The sequence below is a fragment of the Microcaecilia unicolor genome, chromosome 2 (assembly GCF_901765095.1).
Source record: "Microcaecilia unicolor chromosome 2, aMicUni1.1, whole genome shotgun sequence".
Classification (NCBI taxonomy): Eukaryota; Metazoa; Chordata; class Amphibia; order Gymnophiona; family Siphonopidae; genus Microcaecilia; species Microcaecilia unicolor.
In genome coordinates, this window is record NC_044032.1 from 90,176,486 (window position 1) to 90,198,299 (window position 21,814).

At 46.1% G+C, this 21,814-nt stretch overlaps 1 protein-coding gene across 1 annotated transcript in view; it reads left to right on the plus strand.

The window, feature by feature from the left end:
- ITGA1 (integrin subunit alpha 1) overlaps positions 1-21,814 on the plus strand; it is a 409,880-nt gene that overhangs the window by 143,552 nt on the left and 244,514 nt on the right. Inside the window, 2 exon segments of the mRNA XM_030193116.1 lie at positions 7,094-7,182; positions 7,288-7,402. Of these exon segments, the coding sequence (XP_030048976.1) occupies positions 7,094-7,182; positions 7,288-7,402 (204 nt within the window).

A 21,814-nucleotide genomic window follows, 5' to 3' on the forward strand; every position in this document is an offset into this window, starting at 1 on the left:
ATTCTAAATATGGTGCTCAAAATTGTGCGTGCAAATTTCAGCGTGCACAATTTAATTGATCAATTAAGCCAATTAGCCCCAATCATTTGGTGCCAGCAATCAGTGATTGTCACTAATTGGCAACAATTAGAATTTATATGCGCATCTTTGTAGTCGGTATTCTCTAAAGATACATGCATACATTTTTATGCATGGATCAGAAAATTGGGCCTGGCCATGGAAGGAGCTTGGGTGGGTTGGGCATTCCTAGATTTCAGTTGGTGTAAATCCTTGTGCCCAAAATCGGGTACAGATCCCAGCGCTAAGCACTATGCTATAAATGGCACCCAACTCAGATTGCCATTATAGAACAGCGCTTAGTGCTTATTTTTTTCAGCGCCCAAATTTGGACACCATTTACAGAATCTAGTCTTATTGTGTGCATATATTATAGCTAATTAGCACATCTGCATGAATATTGTACACATACAGGTGGAAGTGTAAGCTGTATGCACAGCAGCATTCTGACATACGTTCACAACTGCCTTAGCATATAAATACAAGGGAGGGTATTTGGGTGGAACATGAGCAGGAGTATGTCTCCCCTTGTATGTACAACTGATGTCATAGACCTGGTGTAAGTGGGTGCATCTAAATGTGCGCACATATCTACTGACGTAACACTAGTATTTTATAACTGAATCTGTGCACAACTGAATTTGTGCACACAGATGTCATTATAGAATTTGGACTCTTGCCATACATCTGGATGGCAGTTATAGATTTGTTTCCCTAGCTTCTGAGTCTGCTACAAGATATTGTTGGTGACCCATAATGCGTATTACTATATGATGCCACCTTGTCTAATTTCTCTTCTGACTGCCTATCATGCAACCTTTTCTTTTGGATTTTCCAGTACTGACTGATTGGTTATACCTACTGTAGTTTGGATATGACTAGTTGCCTCTTGTGAGACAGTTTTCTGTTGCTGCAACTGTCACTCTAGAATAATCTTTGTCCAGAGCATAGGTCCCTCTCCTCTTGGCTAAAATTTAAAACAGCACCGAAGAACTAGCTTTTTAGGCAGGGATTTGAATCGATCATTTTCTTACACTGAAATTTACTTTTTATTCATCTTCTACTGTTTTTAATTTTTTCTGGCCTTTCAGGCTCATTTTTGAAAGAGATGGACGTCCAAAAAGTGACATAAATCGGCATTTGGACGTCCATCTCGCAGAAACGTCCAAATCGGTATAATCGAAACCACATTTTGGACATCTTTCTCAGGAGTCCGTCTGAAGGATGTCCAAATCTCAAGGGGGTGTATTGGAGGCTCGTTCAAGGTGTTCCTAAGACTTGGACGTCTTTGAGCCATAATGGAACAAAGCAAAAATGTCCATCATTTAAAACTTGGGTGTTTTGAGCTAGACCTGTTTTTGTTACGAATAAGGCACAAAAAGGTGTCCCAAATGACCAGATGACCACTGGAGGGAATCAGGGATGACCTCCCTTTACTCCCCCAGTGGTCACTAACCCCCTCCCACCCCAAAAAAGTGTGTTGAAGAACAATACTTGGCAGCCTCTATTGTAGCCTCAGAGGTCATACTCAGGTCCATGACAGCAGCATGCAGGTCCCTGGGGTAGTTTAGTGCACTTCAGACAGGTGGACCCAGGCCCATACCCCCACTAAATGCTACAGTTGTCATGAAACGGTGAGCCCTCCAAAACCCACCAGAAACCCACTGTACCCACATATAGGTGCCCCCTTCACCTGTAAGGGCTATGGTAGTGGTGTACAGTTGGGAGTGGTGGGTTTTTGGGGGGTTGGGGGGGCTCAGCACACAATGTAAGGGAGTTGTGTACCTGGGAGCATTTTATGAAGTCCACTACAGTGCCCCCTAGAGTGCCCGATTGCTGTCCTGGCATGAAAGGGGAACCAGTCTACAAAAAATGCTGGCTCCACCCACGTCCAAATGGCTTGACTTTGGACGTTTTAGACTTGGACGTTTTTTTTTTCCAAAATGGCCAAAAATCAAAGGCATCCAAATCCAAGGACGCCCATGGTATTTTCGAACACAAAGATGGATGTCCATCTTTTTCGAAAATGACCTTCTCCCTGCTTCGGAATTTGGACATCTTTGTAAAATTCTGACTTAGACGTTTCTTTCGAAAATGCCCCTCTTTGTCTGCTACCTTTGTGTTCAGTTATTTTTGTTTCATTAACAATTATGTCATTGTTGTGCTGTGCATTCCCTTTCCCATATTGTATATGTTTTTAGTCTCATGCATTACACCAATGGTCTCTGTTTCTCATACCTCACACTAACACTGTCTGCTTTTGACTCACCTAGAATGTAAACTGTACTGGACCCTGGAAAGGGGATATTAGCGGTATACAAGAATTGAATTGTATATTGTCAATTTTGTCATAGACAATTCGTGTTTTTTTGTTCCGTTAATCACTTTTATTTTTTTTACTTGTAAACTGTCCTTATCTTTGGCACAGAAACAATTAAAAAAAATATAAGTAAGTAATGGGTATATAAACAATAACGCCCTCTGTGTGTTTGGGTGGCTAGTAGAATGAGCCTGCACTGGAAAGGACACTGAAAGATACTAAATTTGACGAGTCTTGAGCTATCTAGGGCTATTGTGGTGTAGATGGCAATGGCTTTATCTTAAATACCCATTGCTTTCACACCATTGTTGAATTCCCTATGTAGATAAGCGCACCTTCACTTTAATTGTTGTCAATGTAGACAGGAAATCACTATGGCCCGGATGCTCAAAAGTAAACGTGGGTGCTAGAGACCATTAGCGCCTTACTAGCACCCGCATTTACCTGTGCAGAATGTTCATAGGGGTCTAGCGCAGGAAACAATGACCGCAGATAGCATGCAAATATAGTCAAGCTCATGTAAATGAGGTCATTGTATATTCCTCCCCAATGCTCATAAAAGAATGCCCATGGGCGTAGTTTGACCGTTTCATTTGGGGGGGGGGGGGGCAAAGATGAGGTGGGGCATATTAGCATATTCATTTGTGTATATATATATATATACACACACACACACACACACACACACACACACACACACACACACACACACACACATATATATATATATACACACACACACACACACACATATATATATATATATATATACACACACACACACACACACACACACACATATATATATATATACACACACACACACACACACATATATATATATACACACACACACACACATATATATATATATATATATATATATATACACACACACACACACATATATATATATATATATATATATATATATATATACACACACACACACACACATATATATATATATATATATATATATATATATATATACACACACACACACACACATATATATATATATACACACACACACACACACACATATATATATATATATATATATATATATATACACACACACACATATATATATATACACACACACACACACACACACATATATATATATATATATATACACACACACATATATATATATATACACACACACACACACACACACACATATATATATATATATATATACACACACACACACACACACACACACACACACACACACACACACACATATATATATATATATATATATATATATATACACACACACACACACACACAAATATGCTAATATGGAGAAAGGAAAGAAGGGAGAAAGAGCTGGCTTTTATGGGAATAACCATAATGAATATGTATGAGATATCAAGCCAGCTCTTACTCCCTTCCTTCCTTCTTTCCTCCTTACCCAGCACTCCCTCTTCCTCTCCGGTAGTATTTCCCCACCCCCTTTCCCATACCATGCTAGTGTTGACCTTAGAAATGCATAGGCTCTATATGTAGATCCTTCAAGAGGTAGTGTGTCATGATTTAGGCTCTAAAACACTTTCTGATGTTTTGGTGCCACCTCAGTAAGGCCAACACACAATCTCTCCACTGCAAAACGCTATACATAAACTTGTGCAAAAACACACTCATAACCTTACCAAACCATGACAGCACTAATTCCAAGGACAGGACGAGCTACAACCTTTTGCGTGGAAAGGCAGAACTGTAATTACACCAGGCTCTAAAACACCAATACACTACCTTGTGAAAGAAGCAAAACAAAAAAGGGGTGCAAATACTACACGTTAGCAGAATACTGCACCTTGATCACACATGAAAAACACATGACACAACACGTCACAGGAAACTAGAAATCAAAAAATATGAAGGCAAAATACTGAACTGGAAAGTTACCTCAAGAAATCAAACTTGGCATGTAGCAATACTAGAGAAATTGAAACTTAAATGCAAAATATCACAGATGCACATTTCCAAAAACTGACATATTCCAATTAATAAATTCTGAATAAAATACTTTTTTCTACCTTTGTTGTCTGAGCATTTAGTTTTTCTCTTCACTTTGGTCCCAGTGTCTTCTGTTTTATGCAGTGTCTTCTTTCCATTTGATATTTTTTCAGTCACCATGTCCACCATCCTCCTGTGTCCTTGTGCGTCCTGTCTACCATCTGTAGCCCTGTCCATATCCTTCCTCCAGTTTCAGCATCTGCCTTCAAAGTGTTCCGATCCAGTCCTTAAATTCAGCAGTTTCCCCTCCATACATTTTCAGCATTTCTCCTCAATCCCCTCCCCTCCATCCATGTGCATCTACTTCCTGTCTTCCCTCCCCTCCATCCATGTCCAGCATTTCTCCTCTCCCTTCTCTTCCATCCATGTGCATCTCCTTCCTTTGTTTGTCTTTCTTTCCTTCCATCCTTGTCCAACATTTCTTCTCTCTTCCCTGCCCTCCACTCCATCCCTGTCCAGCATTTCTCCTCTCTTCCCTCCACTTCATCCATGTGCATCTCCTTCATGTCTTCCCTCCCCTCTATCCATCCATGTCCAGCAACTCTCCATTCTCCCCTGCCCTCTCATCCATCCATCCATCCATGTCCAGCAATTCTTCTCTCTCCCCTGCCCTCCTCTCCATGTCCAGCGAATTCTATTCTCTCCCCTGGCCTCCCCTCCATCCATCCATGTCCAGCAACTCTCCATTCTCCCCTGCCCTCTCCTCCATCCATCCATATCCAGCAGATTCTTTCCCCAGCCTCCTCCATCCATCCATCCATGTCCAGCAATTCTCCTCTCTCCCCTGCCCTCCTCTCCATGTCCAGCGATTTCTCTTCTCTCCCCTGCCCTCCCCTCCATCCATCTATGTCCAGCAACTCTCCATTCTCCACTGCCCTCTCCTCCATTCATCCATACCCAGCAAATTTCCTCTCTCCCCTGCCTCCTTCATCCATCCATGTCCAGCAATTCTCCTCTCTCCCCTGCCCATCCTGTTTCTTTCCATCCCCTTCCCCCTTCTATCCAGCGTCTCCCCCTCTCTCCCCCCACTTGGCAGCATCTCCCATCTCTCTCTCTCTCTCTCTCTCTCATTCCTTTCCATTGTGTTCTCTTCCCCTTCCATTCAGCATCTCCCCCCCTCTCTGTCCCCTTTGTAGGATCTTCCATCTCTCTCTCATTCCTTTCCATCCAGCGTCTCCCCTTCATCCCTCCATCGAACATCTCTGCCTCACCCCTCCATCAATGTCCTCCCTCACTCCCCTTCCCTGCCTCACCTGTCCTCTCACTCTCTCTACCCCCCCAAGCAAGGTTAGGGACATAAGCACCAAACTACTAGCTGCTACTCCTGGCTGCTGCTATGGCAGCCAGGAGGAACCGCAAGCTTCTGTGCTTTACCCTGCCCTTTTCCTGTCTCTCTCTCACTCATTCTCTCCATCACCCCCACACCCGACGCTGCTACAAAACAAAATAAAAACTTCCATGCTCTTCCCTTTCCTTCCCTGCCTCTCGCTCACTCACTGACTCCCCCTCCTTGGCAAAGCATAATGCAAACGTGTGCGGGGCCGTACTCCTACTGTGCACACCGCTGCTGGCTTCCCTCCTTTCTCTGGAAACAGGAACTTATATTATGAGGTGAGTGAGGGAAAAGGAGGGAGTGGCACACGCAGCAGGAGTACGGCCCCACACACGGTTGCATTATGCTTTGCCAGGGAGGGGGAGGGAGCGAGCGAGAGGAAAGGAAGGAAAGAGAAGTGCATGGAAGTTTGCGGTTCTTCCAGGCTGCCATAGCAGCGGCTGGGAAAAGAGAAGATAGTGGTGGGTTAGTCCACGGAGGTTTGGGTAGGAGCAGCTCGTTTGGGGGGCACTGCCCCCCCTCGCCACCCCCCCCCCCAAACTACGCCTATGAGAGTGCCTGGAACAAAACTGCCTTACCGCTGCAAAAAATAACACCAGGTTGGAGCAGGTATTAGGCGTTTAGTCTAAACTAAAAAAATAATTAAAATGCTTATATTTAGCCTGCAGAAAGCATACACCAATATGTGATTCACGTTCGGGTTTTACCAGGTGCTTGTGCTCAGGAGTCGAGCTTGCCATGGAACTGTTTTGCGCATGCACCGTCACAATCCTCCCGCTGAACTCCATAATGCTCAACGCTATGAGTGAACTGATATTTGCATCTCATTAGCGTTGAGCATTAGGGCGTTGTTCTTCGCTGTTCCGGTGGTATTTTTACAGTGTCAGAGTTTTGATTATCGGGGCCTATGCCGTTGATTTTCTCTAGATTTGGTTTGTTTGCATTTTCATATAACCTGAATATTTAAATCTATTGTGTGACATGACAAATCAGGTTCAAACCTGTAGAGCAGCAGACTTAGTTCAAGAAAAAATGAAGTGTAGACATTCTGTTATAATTAGGAAATCTGTGTGACTGTAATCTCTCTTTACAGTAGAGCAATTCCAGATTGCTGTATGGTTCAAAGAAAATATTTTAGACAGTGACCCAGACTGATTTTCTGGGATGTTAGCCAATGTTTGAATTATTTTAATTGTTTATAGTACCGTAATAACAGTATAATATGTTCTAACTTTTGGTTCTAACAAGACTGTTCACTGTATATTGTCCAGGAAACAGAAAGATCCAAGCCTGGAGTTCACACGGTTTTAATATTTTGCTTAATTGGTAATGTGTACTTTTATTTACAGACCATACATCTATTCCCAAGGTTTCTGAAGTAAAGGAGAATATGACCCTAGGAACTACATTAGTGACAAACCCAAAAGGAGGCTTCCTGGTAAGAAAGCAGTGTGCTAATACTGTGCTACAGTTGATGAGATAAGGGACTATTGGCATTTCTGAAATCGATAATTTAATTGGATATCTTTTATATTTATGATAGGCATGTGGTCCACTCTATGCATACCGATGTGGGAGCTTGCACTACACCACTGGTATCTGTTCCAATGTGAGTTCCACGTTTGATGTTGTAAATTCTATCGCTCCATCTGTAAAAGGTAAGCAAACGGACAAGCTCAAGTATGTTTAGAAAGCAGGGAGCGTTTCATCAGACACATGTACAGAGGCATTCCAAGAAGCTTGTGCTATTTTTCACTGCTACCAGCATTACCAATTTAGGAAAATGTTTTCCTTTTCAGTACATATTCAAATGTCTTACTGTTTTTGGAACTAAATTGAATACAAACAATCTTTTAATGTGGTGGTATAATCAAGTATATTTTGTGAATCATAATTCATTTAGAGGGCAAATTTCAAAGATATTTTTGCATATAAAACAAGGTTTTTTTTTGGCAAAAATAAGGCTAGCTCATTCTGACATAGCAAATACATGTGTTTCACAAAGCATATGTAAACCGCTTAGATCAACCATGTATTTGTATTGTGTAGTGGTATATAAGAATTTTAATAAGCATAAAGAGAATCTCTGTCCTAGAAGAGCTTAGTGTGATCCTATAACAGTTTAGGATCCTACACATATATGAAGGCATGTCATGAGAGTTATCGCATTAACACTAAGCAGAATGGTATGATCGCCCTTTGCGCTATTTAGCAAGAGTTTTCTGATTGGATTCTGTATATAATACTTGCTAGTAACTGGTGTTAACACGATCCTGTTGTTTACTGAGGAAGTTTAGCATGGTAAGGCTAAACTGAGCATGCTCAGTTCTCTTTTTCTCTTGATCCCTCCTCATACTTCTGAGAGTACATCGGAAATCCTGGCATGTGTGGTCAGTGCAGAGGGAATAAGTGGGAATCCTGCTTCAGCTCATAAGAGGAGGTCAAAGGAGAACAGAGCTTGATTAGTACCAAAAATGCAGACAAGGAGGTTGTGGGCATAGAGGAAGGAGAGGAGGAAATTGTAGCCTGCCAGACAGACCCTGCTCCTAATTCTTGTGATATCTCTTCACTTTCATCCATCTTCTTTTTCAACTCACATCTTTTCATTGATAACTCAAGACAGTTTATGAGTAATTCTATAAAGCAGGCACTAATATTTACGTACTGATTACCTGCATAAATGTTTAGAATAATGACATCTATGTATAAATGCTAAAAATCTGCCAAAGAACTATTCTGTAAATAAGTGTATATCTCAGCACATATTATACAGGTATGCATACACCTGGGTGGGATTCACACTTGCATGTGTAAGTTATAGGCACATATTTTACCCGTCAGGCCCCTACTGTCCTTTATAGAATAAGCACTACGTAGGCGCCCTCTTTGTCCTCTAAAGGAGGATGTCAGATGCTGGTCCCCTTTTGAGGCAAGTTGGCAAGATTCCTTCTTGGATTTTCCCTTTGAATACTCCTGTCTGTCCCCAGTGACATCCTTTCACACTGCTTTGTGAGGACTCTTGTGAGGAAGATAGGTGCTCTCAAGTCAATTTTCTGCTTTTCTGGAACTCTCCACTATTCTTTGACCACCTTACCTGGAGTGTGGTAGATTGTCCACTTCTTCCATCTGCACTGACTTTAGTTGTATACCTCTAGGAAGGCTGCAGAAGTCAAGAGAGAGAGCAAAGCATGTTCAGTTTAATATGCTCATGCTATTTAGCATGTCCATGGTAACTATCATGCAAACATTATTTAGTCAACAGATTTTTAGGTTTACAGTATGAGCGTAAACCTATTGGAGTTGATATTCAAAGCGGTTTATTCAGAAATGCCTCCTACCTGTTTAAATCGATTGTGCTTATTTAGCCACCAATATTCAGCGGCACTGAACTGGACAGTGCCATTGAATATCAGCACTCGCTGGCTCTCTTGGAATTGGGCATGTGAGGGGCAGGTACAGGAGGCAAAGCAGGGAAGGAACTGGGAGTGTTCTACTTCAGGTATGCTGCACTATTCCCATCTCCTATCTTTCTTTTCTGTATGTGGCTGTTGGTCTTTGCTGTCAGCCATATGCAGGAATTTCTGGCTGATCACAAGCTCTGATAAGATCCTCATTACTATGGCAGCCCAGTGTCTTGTTACACATAACTTTTTTCAGTTACAAGATGGTAAGGACAAAGAAACCAATGGTGTATTTGCAGGACACCTATGCAAACCTTTGATTGGTATAGGGGAGGGGAGAGGTGACGACATCATTATTACTATAAAAATACCTGCAGACAAAGAAATCCTTAGAATGAGCCTTTTTGCAAGAGAGTTTTCTGTTCTGATTCAGGGCGTTATCATTGCTAATTGGCTATTCTCCAGGAAATATATTATTTTCCTTTGTTTGTTTTGGGTAAGAACTATTTCTTTATAACAGATAACTATGTACTATTCTCTTTTCTCTTTATATCTATGATATTTCATGTTAGTGGTTCCTTTCTCTTTCATTTTCTTTCTTCTCTTTACAGCTGTTCTTTATATAATTAGTCTGATTACTTATCATTACCAAAGCTACTGATATTAGATTCTGTAAGTGTGTTATTATTTTTCCATGACTTGCAACTGATATCTGATGCTGTGCTGGTGAGTAATAAAATGCTTTATTCTCTAATTCCTGTCCAATTTCATGTAATGTGTTGAAATGTTTAGAGAATGGCATCCAAATGCAGCCTAGTACAGGAGTTATGCAGGTGCTGGCAGTATTTTATGCCAGTGTCTGCAGAGAATAACTGCGCATGTGGGACCACACTGAAAGGAGTCCTAACTTTGCCTGGTTAGCTAAGCGAGTGCCAGCACTGAATATAACCAGTACCCCCTTAAGAGCTGGCGGCCTGACTGAGTCTGGTCAGATGCCAATATTCAATGCTGGTGCCCAGACATAGACCAGTAATACATATTGTAGCTTAATTCTACCAATGATGGGCAATATTTAAAAACCCACTGACTGTCGCTGGCTGAATACTAACTGGATTGTTTCTACCATTTACCATGAACACATCAGGAGATCAAGTTTAAAAGCCATGTATACACACAAAACTTCATTTTATTCATGGAGAGGATGGGCTTTTAAAATTATACATATGGGATGTAATGGTTGAAAGTCATTTTCACCCATATGTGTTAATGTATGCTTGTATAATGTCTCATATAAAATTACAATAGATAACCACCAGCTATATTAATAGTGATTTCACAAGTTCCCCAAGATAACTTCTTAATAAATGAGACGTGTCTATAATTCTAGTATGCTAAGTTTTTTTTTTAAGGACCTCAGCAGGGATTAGAAACAACGCATAAATTCTTGTCGCTCTAAACAAAGAATCCCAATATCGTCACTGGCCCAACCATAAATTTTAAAAAACTTTTTGTATGTGATTTTATCAATTATATTTTATCTATGTGCCATTTCAGTTACTTTATCTTTGAAAACTCCAAAACCTCTAAGGTACATATGTTTCAACAATACTTAGCTTAATAGATATTGGCTGTGGAGAGCTGTTTGGTCCGACATGAATCGTGTTTCGCCGCCAAGCAGGTGTATAAAGGATCAACCCTCCAGATTGTAAGCTCCTTGAGCAGGTACTGTCCTTCCATGTTAAATTGTACAGCGCTGCGTAACCCTAGTAGCGCTTTAGAAATGTTAAGTAGTGTTAAGTAGTAGTATTATACCAAAACAAGCATTCCAACTCTGGTCAAACACAGAGTTTAAAAAAATGTATGGTTGGACCAGTGACGATATTGGGATTCTTTGTTTAGAGTGACAAGAATTTACATGTCGCTTCTAATCCCTGCTGAGGTCCTTAAAAAAAAAAACAAATCTGCCATGCTAGGATTATAGACACAAGTCTCACTCATTTACTAAGAAGTCATATAAATTTGCCACATGTGTAAATGTATGTGTGCTTGATACAAAATTACTACATGTGTAAATATATGTGTGTTCTGGGGTGGAGTTTAGACTGAGCTTAGGTACTAATGCAGTTTACATGCATACTTTATAAAATATGTGTGATTATGCTTATTGTGTGGGTGTACACATTTACACCTGCTTCTGACCTACACCTGCTCCTGACTAGGTATAAATTTATATGGGTGAATGTTATCCTTGTTTTCTACAGTATTTGTGGTAGAATTTTAAAAAAAGACACTTCAGTTACGTAGCTTCCCACCATTTCAGAACCTGTAGGGTAGTTATATCCATCAACCAGCAGGTAAAAATGGAAAATACTGAGGAGCTGGACTGGATGCCAGGAGAGATGTCTCGCCAGTCCTTTTTTTGTGCCGGTATGGCGCACTGGCACTTTTTTTTTTTTTTTTTAACCTTTTGAGCAGTGGCTTACTAAAAAATCTCTGAATCGGCAGCGCCTCACATCTGCAAAACAAATTAATCGCCTCAGGCCTTCCCTCACTGTGTCCCATCCTCCTCTGATGTAACTTCCTATTCCCACGAGGGTGGGACACAATATGGGAAGGCCAGAGGCTATCTGCTTGTTTTGCAGACACGAGGTGCTGCGCTGCCGATGCAGGGGGCCGGGTGGCAGAGAGAAGGGGGCTGTCCAGGGAGCTGAGAGTAAGCAGGTGGGGACCGGGTCGGGGGCCTGAAAAGGGGGGGTCTCAGATGGGAGAAGGGGGCTGGCAGGCAGTGAGAGAAGGTGGATGGGTGGGCAGGAGGGAGGTTGAATCGCTGGAGATGGATAACAGGGGAGTAGGGGGGAGAGGAGAATGGTTGGACATGGATGGCAGGGGAGGATGGGGGGAAGGAGAATCGCTGGACATGGATGAGAGGGGAGGGCAGGGGGGAGAGAAAAATTGCTGGAGAATTGCTGGATATGGATGGGAGGGAAGGGCAGGGGAGAGAGAATACATGCTGGATACGGATGGAAGGGGTGTGGAGGGCAGGGAGAGAGAATCACTGGACATGGGACAACGTGGGGGAGAGAGGAGAAATGCTGGAAATGGATGGAGAGGAGAGCAGGCGAGAGAGGAGAATTGCTGGACATGGATGGATAGAGGGGAGGGCAGGGAAGAGAGGAGAAATGCTGGACGTGGATGGAGGGGAGGAGAGAGGAGAAATGCTGAACATGGAGGGGAGGAAAGAGAAAAGATTCACATGGATGGAGATGAGAGAAAGGGAAGAGAAGAGGAAAAACTGCACATGGATGGAGAAAATAGACAAAAGCTGGAACCATGTTATACCTCCTCCAGTCTATTCCACGGAGGACCCAGCTTTTACTTATGGATGTAGGCAAGAAATGAGGAAACTAAAGACATAAATGGAAAGGAAGCCCTGGAAACAAGAGAGCAGCAGAATCAGAGACTGGGGCCAACATGATCAGAAAAACAGTCACCAGACAACTAAGGTAGAAAAAAATCATTTTATTTTCATTTTAGTGTTTGGAATATGTCCAATTTGAGAATTTACATCTGCTGTCTTATTTTGCACTGGGTATACTGGAGCTTATTTATAATGAAAAAAAATCACAAGTTATTTTTTTCTCGTATACTGGTATAAAATTTCAGTGATGCCTATTTATATGTGCCATGGATGGTATAAGGAGTGTGGCTACCATAGGGGCGGAGCCATAGATTGTGACCCCACCTACAAAGAGTACTGGTGCCTTTTTTCCTACAAAAAAAGCACTGTCTCGCTCAATTTTCAGTTCTCTGTCTCCAGCAGGTGGATGGACACATTTTTTAGCCTCTGGTTCTGAGTGATTCCTGGTCCAGTTGGCCAATTGGTCTCCAGTTGAGCTTTGCAGGTGACTTGAGTCTGCAGAGTCATATCTAAAGAAATTCAGATCCCTGTCTCTGGTGCCCTGCAAATTTACTTCTTCCCTTCCTTCACCTCTCTCCTGTGTCCTGTGGAACTCTCCTTTTCCAGCACAAGAACCTAAAAAAAAAAAAGAGTTTAAAGGTTTACTGGATAGCTTGGGACAGAGTATCAGTCCTGATTCTTTCTCATTTGGGGTAAGACTTGTAGAGACTGTGAGCTTCGGGGGAGCAGCCAGCAGCAGTAGGTCCGAGTAAAGTTTGACTCAGAACCGCTTGGATGGCTGTAAGTTCTATTTGGTGCAGGGGAGGGATCCTGAATCACCGCTTGGGACATTTGGGATGTATTGTAAGTGTTGTGCTTACTTGTGCCATTCGGGGTGAACGATGACTCCCGTGGAAGCAGTTAAATGGTTTTCCCACTGTGGGATCCCCTGACTGGCTTTGGGGCATTGCAGTGTGTGCAAGCTAGGAATCCCATGGGATGTGGGGAAAATGGTTGGCGGCAGCACATCTTCAGATTTGACACAGCATCTGAATATGCTGGGGACTTTGTGCTCTCCTGCAGGGTCGGTGCGCAGTTTGATGCAAGAGAGCAAGGGAATGGGTGCCATTTTCTTGGGGCCCACTGGCAGTGAGGAACAGCCTCTGATCACGCATGCAGCACAGTCGCCATTTTACAACCTCAGGGCCCGACAGAGCATTCAACTGCATCGGGATTTTTATTTTTTCAGAATTTTATATTGCTCTTACACCAGGCCCATTTGCTGAAGCAGGGACAGTCAGAATTGCTGCAGAGTGCTTCAGTTTCTCGCCCTGCTGACCCTACAGCTCCTAAGAGATCTTGTTTAACCTCTTCTGGCCGCTCCTTGAGGTCTGTCTCTGCTTCTTCCTGCTTATTTGATTTGGCCTCAGTCTATTCAAAGGAGAAATCATTGAAGGAGCTGTTAGAGGAGGGAGAGCTTCCTCCTGAGGAGAGGGATGACCCAAAAGTACTGAGGTTTAATAAAGAGGAGCTTTGGCAGTGCTTTTCATTGAGGAGCCTTCTGCTTCAGCTTTAGGAGTTCATCTTCATCGTTCTTAAGTGGACTTAGAGGTCCTTCTAAGGCCTACCTGATGTGTCCAGACATTCAAGACCTGATTATAGCAGAACGGGTCTCACCGGACCTGGGACTGAGAGTGGAAAGAGCCATGGATCACGTCTACCCATTGGTCCCAGAGGAGAAAGAGAAGTTGCAGTTTACCAGGCTGGACTCCCTTGTTTACAGCAGTGACTAAGATGACCACCTTGTTGTTGGAAGGGGGCACTGTCCTAAATGACCTAGAGGATAGGAACCTAGAAGGCTCGCTGAAATGACCTCTTTGGGCCTTTAATTGACATTGTGCAGCTCGTTCATGGCTAGAGTGTGCCTGAAGTGGCATCTGCAGTCTGCAACACAAGATGGAAGCAGGAAGTGACGTCAGCAAGGGCGGGAAGTGGCAAAGGGAAGTCTGCAGAGACTGCAGCTCACAAAGGTGGTGAGGTAGATAGAGAGTTGCTGGGCTGCAGACATATCCAGGGAAAGAAGAAAGGAAGCGAGAGGAGCCAGGTGGCCACCCCGGAATTGTGTTCCACAGACCGTATTGGGAATTTTAACTGGGTTATGAGACTGATATTGTCTGAGACCTGATAAATGGATTTGGCCTTGGAGGTCTTCCAGTGTCTCCTGCCTGGAATTAGTTAAGAAAAAACAAATTTATACAACCTGTGAAGCCCTTTGTTACGTTCCTCACCTGATTCCAGGCCTGCGCGTCTGATTCGCCGGCGAGGTGCGGTCCGGCAGAGCTAGCCGGCTTTTTGATGTTTCTCCAGGATGGGTCGGTTTCAGTTTCCCAAGTCTGGCAGCCGTCATCCGGCTTAGAGCACGGGCAGCGGCCATCTTGGCTAGCTCAGGAGGGGGCGGCCATCTTGTATAAACGAGATCAGGAAGGAACTCCATATTTGGTCTTGGGAGGATCTCCTATGGGGGCAGCCATGTTGGCTTCACCTGAGTTTGGTTTGCTCAGATTTCTTCACTATTTAAAGCACTGCCTCCAGGCCTTCATTGCTTCGGCCTCATTTGTTCTGAGAAGTTGCTGTCGGAGTGCTGTTCACCGACTTCCTTCTGTTCCTGGTTTTCCTGTGTATCAGACCTTGGCTAGTTATCTTGGATTTTGCTTGTTTGCTGCCTGCCTTGACTCTGGACTGATTTGACTATTTCTTTGCCTGTTGGAGTACTGGTTCTGGACTGTGTCTGTTTCCTGCTATCCTGGTCAGCGGCTGTGCAACCCCGCCGGTTCCTGAAGTCCTGGTGGCCGCCTGCAGCTGGGGGCTCAACTCCCGGTGAACGGTGGTCGCTTCCCAGGTGAAACTAGGGGTTGTCTGGCTGCCTGACCGAGTGCGGTGTCACTCCATCTCTGCCGTGCTCAGTCGGGGCACAGGGGCTCACCACTACCGGGTCATAACACCCTTGCTGTGATCCATTATTGCCTAAGTGCTGACTGCCATTGATGCAGATCCTGTCATGACCTCTAACATATCATCACTCTGATCCCACAGGTATTTCTGCATCCTTAAAAGCATACCATTGATGACTTTAGAGGCTTGGGTGGGATCTGCATCAACAGTTAGCTGCAGGTAAGTGAGGATGGGCTGCAGGAGGATCTTTGTGAACTGTGTACGCTTTTGTTTTTATTGATGCTAGGTGGCAGACTAAACATTTTATGCCAGCAGGCTGGTTGTGACTTGAGGACAGTAGTTTGTTAAATCTAGTCTTTTTACCATCACCCCAAAACAATTATGTATCAGCCACAATATCTTGAAGTGATAAGACTAGGAAGGCTACGTATATGAGAAAGGTAATTTCTTTTTTATTTACTTACCAAAGTACGGATATATAAAGGTACAGATATAATTAATAGTTTCTCATGGGGGAACGGGCTCTGCTATACAAAGGTATTGATCTGAACCCGTCTCTCCAAAGTAATGATCTGGTTCAGCTGCTTATATACTTTTAGGTTAAAAGTGCTTCACATTACTTTAGCACTTATCTTCCTCAGAGATCATTCTGTTCTCTGTTCTCACCATCTATTTTCCCTTAAGTTGCTAATCCACATTCTCCTGTATATTTACACTGGCCTCCCTCTCATGGCTGCTTGCACGCAAGAATGTATTATCAGATCATGAGTCTCTGGCTCACATGCTTATCAGCCTTTTGCCTTTTTGCTCTGTCTTGTTTCAAAGTGCACACCCGTGCTCATTATTTACATTTGCCGTACCTGCCCTAAATCTTTTTGCATTAAAAAGACTCGTATATTTTTGCGTGAGTTCGCTAAAAGTGGTTTTATGCTATCGATTTTTCGTTATGATCATCCTAATTTGTATCACAAATAGTTGTGTGTTTCTCCTGCTCTGCAAGTTTGAAATCATGATTGTGAGAAGAGCTGCTCAAGGCTTCCTTTGTGTTTCTTTGGGAAAATAACTTTTCTGAATGAATGAATACTGTGTAACTGGTTTCAAGAATAAAAAGAATATGATGAAACATAAATATCACCCTTGAACCAGGATGACCCCATGGTTATGAACAGAGGATAAAAGTCAGACATTTGAGTGTAAAATAAGACAGAATATCCAGAATTACAACTGGCAAAAACTGTTTGACTTTACTTCAATTTTAAATATACCGAAGGATAAGAAGGTGAGCATAGGGGATCCAAAAATGAGCAGAGTAGATGGGTCTTTTTCTATGATTTCACTTCAAAGAAGCAATTTAATAAATTAATATTAGTTTATAGAAGCATTCTGATCACTTAGGAGTCGATTCTGTGAGAGGGCGTCTACATTTAGGCACCCCAAGGCTGTACAGTAGGAGCCTATTCTATAACAGAACCTAGGTACCTGGGTTCCATTCTGGAAAATTAATTTAGCCAGGTATCCTCACACCTAACATTTAGGTGCTCGTGCTTCTACCATCCTTAGAGCTGCTGTAAGTACAAGTGCTTTAAATGTGTCAAGGGTATGTGTGACTTGCAGTATTCTATAAGTTCTCCGAGGACAAGCAGGCTGCTTGTTCTCACTGATGGGTGACGTCCACGGCAGCCCCTCCAATCGGAAACTTCACTAGCAAAGTCCTTTGCTAGCCCTCGCGCGCCCGCGCGCACCGCGCATGCACGGCCGTCTTCCCGCCCGAAACCGGCTCGAGCCGGCCAGTCTTTTGTCCGCACTCGGTACGGTCGTGTTTTCGCCGTGTCGAGCCCCGGAAAGTCGACCTCGCGCGTCCAATTTGTTTTGAACGTGTTTTTTTCCTTCGGGAAAGCTTTGTCCTAGTCGGGAAGTGCTCCGGAAACCCTCGCCGGGTTTCGTGTAAATCCTCCCCGTACTTCTAGCTTTTTTGCCCCGGTAAGTTTTCTTTCGTCGTCGGGGTAGGCCTCTTTTCGGCCTCGGTCGAGATTTTTTTCTCCCTCTAAATTTTGGTGCTCCGAATTTCGCCATTTCGGCTTTTGATTTCGCCGGCGTGATTTTTCCGCCCATGACATCGAAGCCTTCCAGCGGCTTCAAGAAGTGCACCCAGTGCGCCCGGGTTATCTCGCTCACTGATCGACACTCGTCGTGTCTTCAGTGTCTGGGGGCCGAGCACCGCCCTCAGAACTGTAGTCTGTGTTCCCTGCTTCAAAGGCGGACTCAGGTAGCGAGACTAGCCCAGTGGAACGTGTTGTTCTCGGGCTCTTCGTCGGCATCGGCACCGGGATCTTTGAGTGCATCGACGTCGTCAGCGTCCAGACCATCTTCCTCGGCCGCCCCTGCATCGAGTGCATCGAGGCATCGGGCCTCTGCATCGGCGCCGAGACATCGGATAGCTGCATCGACGTCGGTGGTACCAGGACCTCGTCTGCTGATGTCGTCGGACGGTGGTGCATCGGGTGGAGTGCAGGTGAGGGCTGTCCATTCCCCTGCTGGTGGCGGTGAGCCCTCGGGTGGGTCTCCTCCTGCCCCGAGGGCTCCTGCGGTACAGCCCCCCCGAGATCGACCTTCTTCAGTCTCGGCCCCGAGGAAGCGACGGGTGGATTCGACGTCCTCCTCGTCGGTGCCGGGGAGCTCCGGTGACATGCTTCGGAAGAAATCGAAGAAGCATCGACACCGGTCTCCTCCCCGTGTCGGCACCGAGAGCTCTGGGTCGCCGAGGGATTCGGCACCCAGCAGGCATCGGCACCGAGAGGACCGCTCACCCTCTGTTCAGGAGGTGTCGATGCGCTCCGCTCTGGACAGCCCGGAACAGCCTCCACGCCCGGAACAGGTTCTGACGTCGACGCCTGCATCGACCTCTCAGCCTTTCTCCGCAGCCACTCTAAACGAGAGCCTCCGGGCCGTTCTCCCAGAGATTCTGGGAGAGCTGTTGCGCCCTACCCCTCCGGTACCGGCGGTGCTTGCGCCTCCGGTACCGTCGAGCGTGGCGCCGGCTGGCCCATCGCCCAGGTTGAGGTCCCCGACGTCGGTACCGCGTGCGGTGCCGACCGCGGCCACCTCCCAGGAAGGCTCCCCGACTACGTCGGCGGAGGGAGCTTCGCCGATGCGGGCCAGGGAGTCTACCTCTCGACGCCCCCATCGTGGACGTGGCTCCACAGAGTCGAGCAGGGCGAGGTTGCAGACACAGGTCCGTGAACTTGTGTCTGACACCGAGGGTGAGGCCTCGTGGGAGGAAGAGGAAGATCCCAGATATTTCTCTGACGAGGAGTCTGAGGGTCTTCCGTCTGATCCCACTCCCTCTCCTGAGAGACAGCTTTCTCCTCCCGAGAGTCTGTCTTTTGCCTCCTTTGTCCGGGAGATGTCTACGGCCATCCCCTTCCCGGTGGTTGTGGAGGACGAGCCCAGGGCTGAAATGTTTGAGCTCCTGGACTATCCTTCTCCACCTAAGGAAGCGTCCACTGTTCCCTTGCACCATGTCCTGAAAAAGACATTGCTTGCGAACTGGACCAAGCCATTAAGTAATCCCCACATCCCCAAGAAGATTGAGTCCCAGTACCGGATCCATGGGGACCCAGAGCTGATGCGCACGCAGTTGCCTCATGATTCTGGAGTTGTGGATCTGGCCCTAAAGAAGGCTAAGAGTTCTAGGGAACATGCTTCGGCGCCCCCGGGCAAAGACGCTAGAACCTTAGACTCCTTTGGGAGGAAGGCCTACCATTCCTCTATGCTCGTGTCCAAGATCCAGTCTTACCAGCTCTACACGAGCATCCACATGCGGAACAATGTGCGGCAGTTGGCGGGCTTGGTTGATGCTCTTCCCCCTGAGCAAGCCAAGCCTTTTCAGGAGGTGGTCAGGCAGCTGAAGGCGTGCAGAAAATTCCTGGCCAGAGGAGTTTATGACACTTTTGATGTTGCGTCCAGGGCCGCTGCTCAAGGTGTGGTGATGCGCAGGCTCTCATGGCTGCGTGCCGCCGACATGGAGAATAGACTCCAGCAGCGGATTGCGGACTCGCCTTGCCGTGCGGATAACATTTTTGGCGAAAAAGTCGAACAGGTGGTAGAGTCTCTCCACCAGCGGGACACCGCATTCGACAAGTTCGCCCGCCGGCAGCCTTCAGCTTCTACCTCTACAGGTAGACGATTTTTCGGGGGAAGGAAGACTGTTCCCTATACTTCTGGCAAGCGTAGGTACAATCCTCCTTCCCGACAGCCTGTGGCCCAGGCTAAGCCCCAGCGCGCTCGCTCTCGTCAGCAGCGTGCGCCTCAGCAAGGCCCCGCGGCTCCCCAGCAAAAGCAAGGGGCGAGCTTTTGACTGGCTCCAGCAGAGCATAGCCGACATCCAAGTGTCCGTGCCGGGCGACCTGCCAGTCGGGGGGAGGTTGAAAGCTTTTCACCAAAGGTGGCCTCTCATAACCTCCGATCAGTGGGTTCTGCAAATAGTCCGGCAGGGATACACCCTCAATTTGGCCTCAAAACCTCCAAATTGTCCACCGGGAGCTCAATCTTACAGCTTCCAGCACAAGAAGGTACTTGCAGAGGAACTCTCCGCCCTTCTCAGCGCCAATGCGGTCGAGCCCGTGCCATCCGGGCAAGAAGGGCTGGGATTCTATTCCAGGTACTTCCTTGTGGAAAAGAAAACAGGGGGGATGCGTCCCATCCTAGACCTAAGGGCCCTGAACAAATATCTCGTAAAAGAAAAGTTCAGGATGCTTTCCCTGGGCACCCTTCTCCCCATGATTCAGCAAAACGATTGGCTATGCTCTCTGGACTTGAAGGATGCCTACACACACATCCCGATACTGCCAGCTCACAGACAGTATCTGCGATTTCAGCTGGGCACACGCCACTTCCAGTACTGTGTGCTACCCTTTGGGCTCGCCTCTGCGCCCAGGGTGTTCACAAAGTGCCTAGCTGTGGTAGCAGCGGCGCTTCGCAGGCTGGGGGTGCACGTGTTCCCATATCTCGACGATTGGCTGGTGAAGAACACATCCGAGGCAGGAGCCCTGCAGTCCATGCAGATGACTATTCGCCTCCTGGAGCTACTGGGGTTTGTGATAAATTACCCAAAGTCCCATCTTCTCCCAGTGCAGAAACTCGAATTCATCGGAGCCCTGCTGGATTCTCGGACGGCTCGCGCCTATCTCCCAGAGGCGAGGGCCAACAACTTGTTGTCCCTCGTCTCGCGGGTGCGAGCGTCCCAGCAGATCACAGCTCGGCAGATGTTGAGATTGCTGGGCCACATGGCCTCCACAGTTCATGTGACTCCCATGGCCCGCCTTCACATGAGATCTGCTCAATGGACCCTAGCCTCCCAGTGGTATCAGGCCGCTGGGGGTCTAGAGGACGTGATCCACCTGTCCACGAGTTTTCTCGAATCCCTGTATTGGTGGACGATTTGCTCCAATTTGACTCTGGGACGTCCCTTCCAAATTCCTCAGCCACAAAAAGTGCTGACCACGGATGCGTCCCTCCTGGGATGGGGAGCTCATGTCGATGGGCTTCACACCCAAGGAAGGTGGTCCCTCCAAGAAAGCGATCTACAGATCAATCTTCTGGAGTTGCGAGCGATCTGGAACGCTCTGAAGGCTTTCAGAGATCGGCTGTCCCACCAAATTATCCAAATTCAGACAGACAATCAGGTTGCCATGTACTATGTCAACAAGCAGGGGGGCACCGGATCTCGCCCCCTGTGTCAGGAAGCCGTCAGCATGTGGCTCTGGGCTCGCCGTCAAGGCATGGTGCTCCAAGCCACATATCTGGCAGGCGTAAACAACAGTCTGGCCGACAGGTTGAGCAGGATTATGCAACCTCACGAGTGGTCGCTCAATTCCCGTGTGATGCGGCAGATCTTCCAGGCGTGGGGCACCCCCCTGGTGGATCTCTTCGCATCTCAAGTGAACCACAAGGTCCCTCAGTTCTGTTCCAGGCTTCAGGCCCACGGCAGACTGGCATCGGATGCCTTCCTCCTGGACTGGGGGGAGGGCCTGTTGTATGCTTATTCTCCCATTCCTCTGGTGGGGAAGACTTTGTTGAAACTCAAGCAAGACCGAGGCACCATGATTCTGATTGCTCCCTTTTGGCCGCGTCAGATCTGGTTCCCTCTTCTTCTGGAGTTATCCTCCGAAGAACCGTGGAGATTGGAGTGTTTTCCGACCCTCATCACGCAGGACGAAGGGGCTCTTCTGCATCCCAACCTCCAGTCCCTGGCTCTCACGGCCTGGATGTTGAGGGCGTAGACTTTGCCTCTTTGGGTCTGCCAGAGGGTGTCTCCCGCA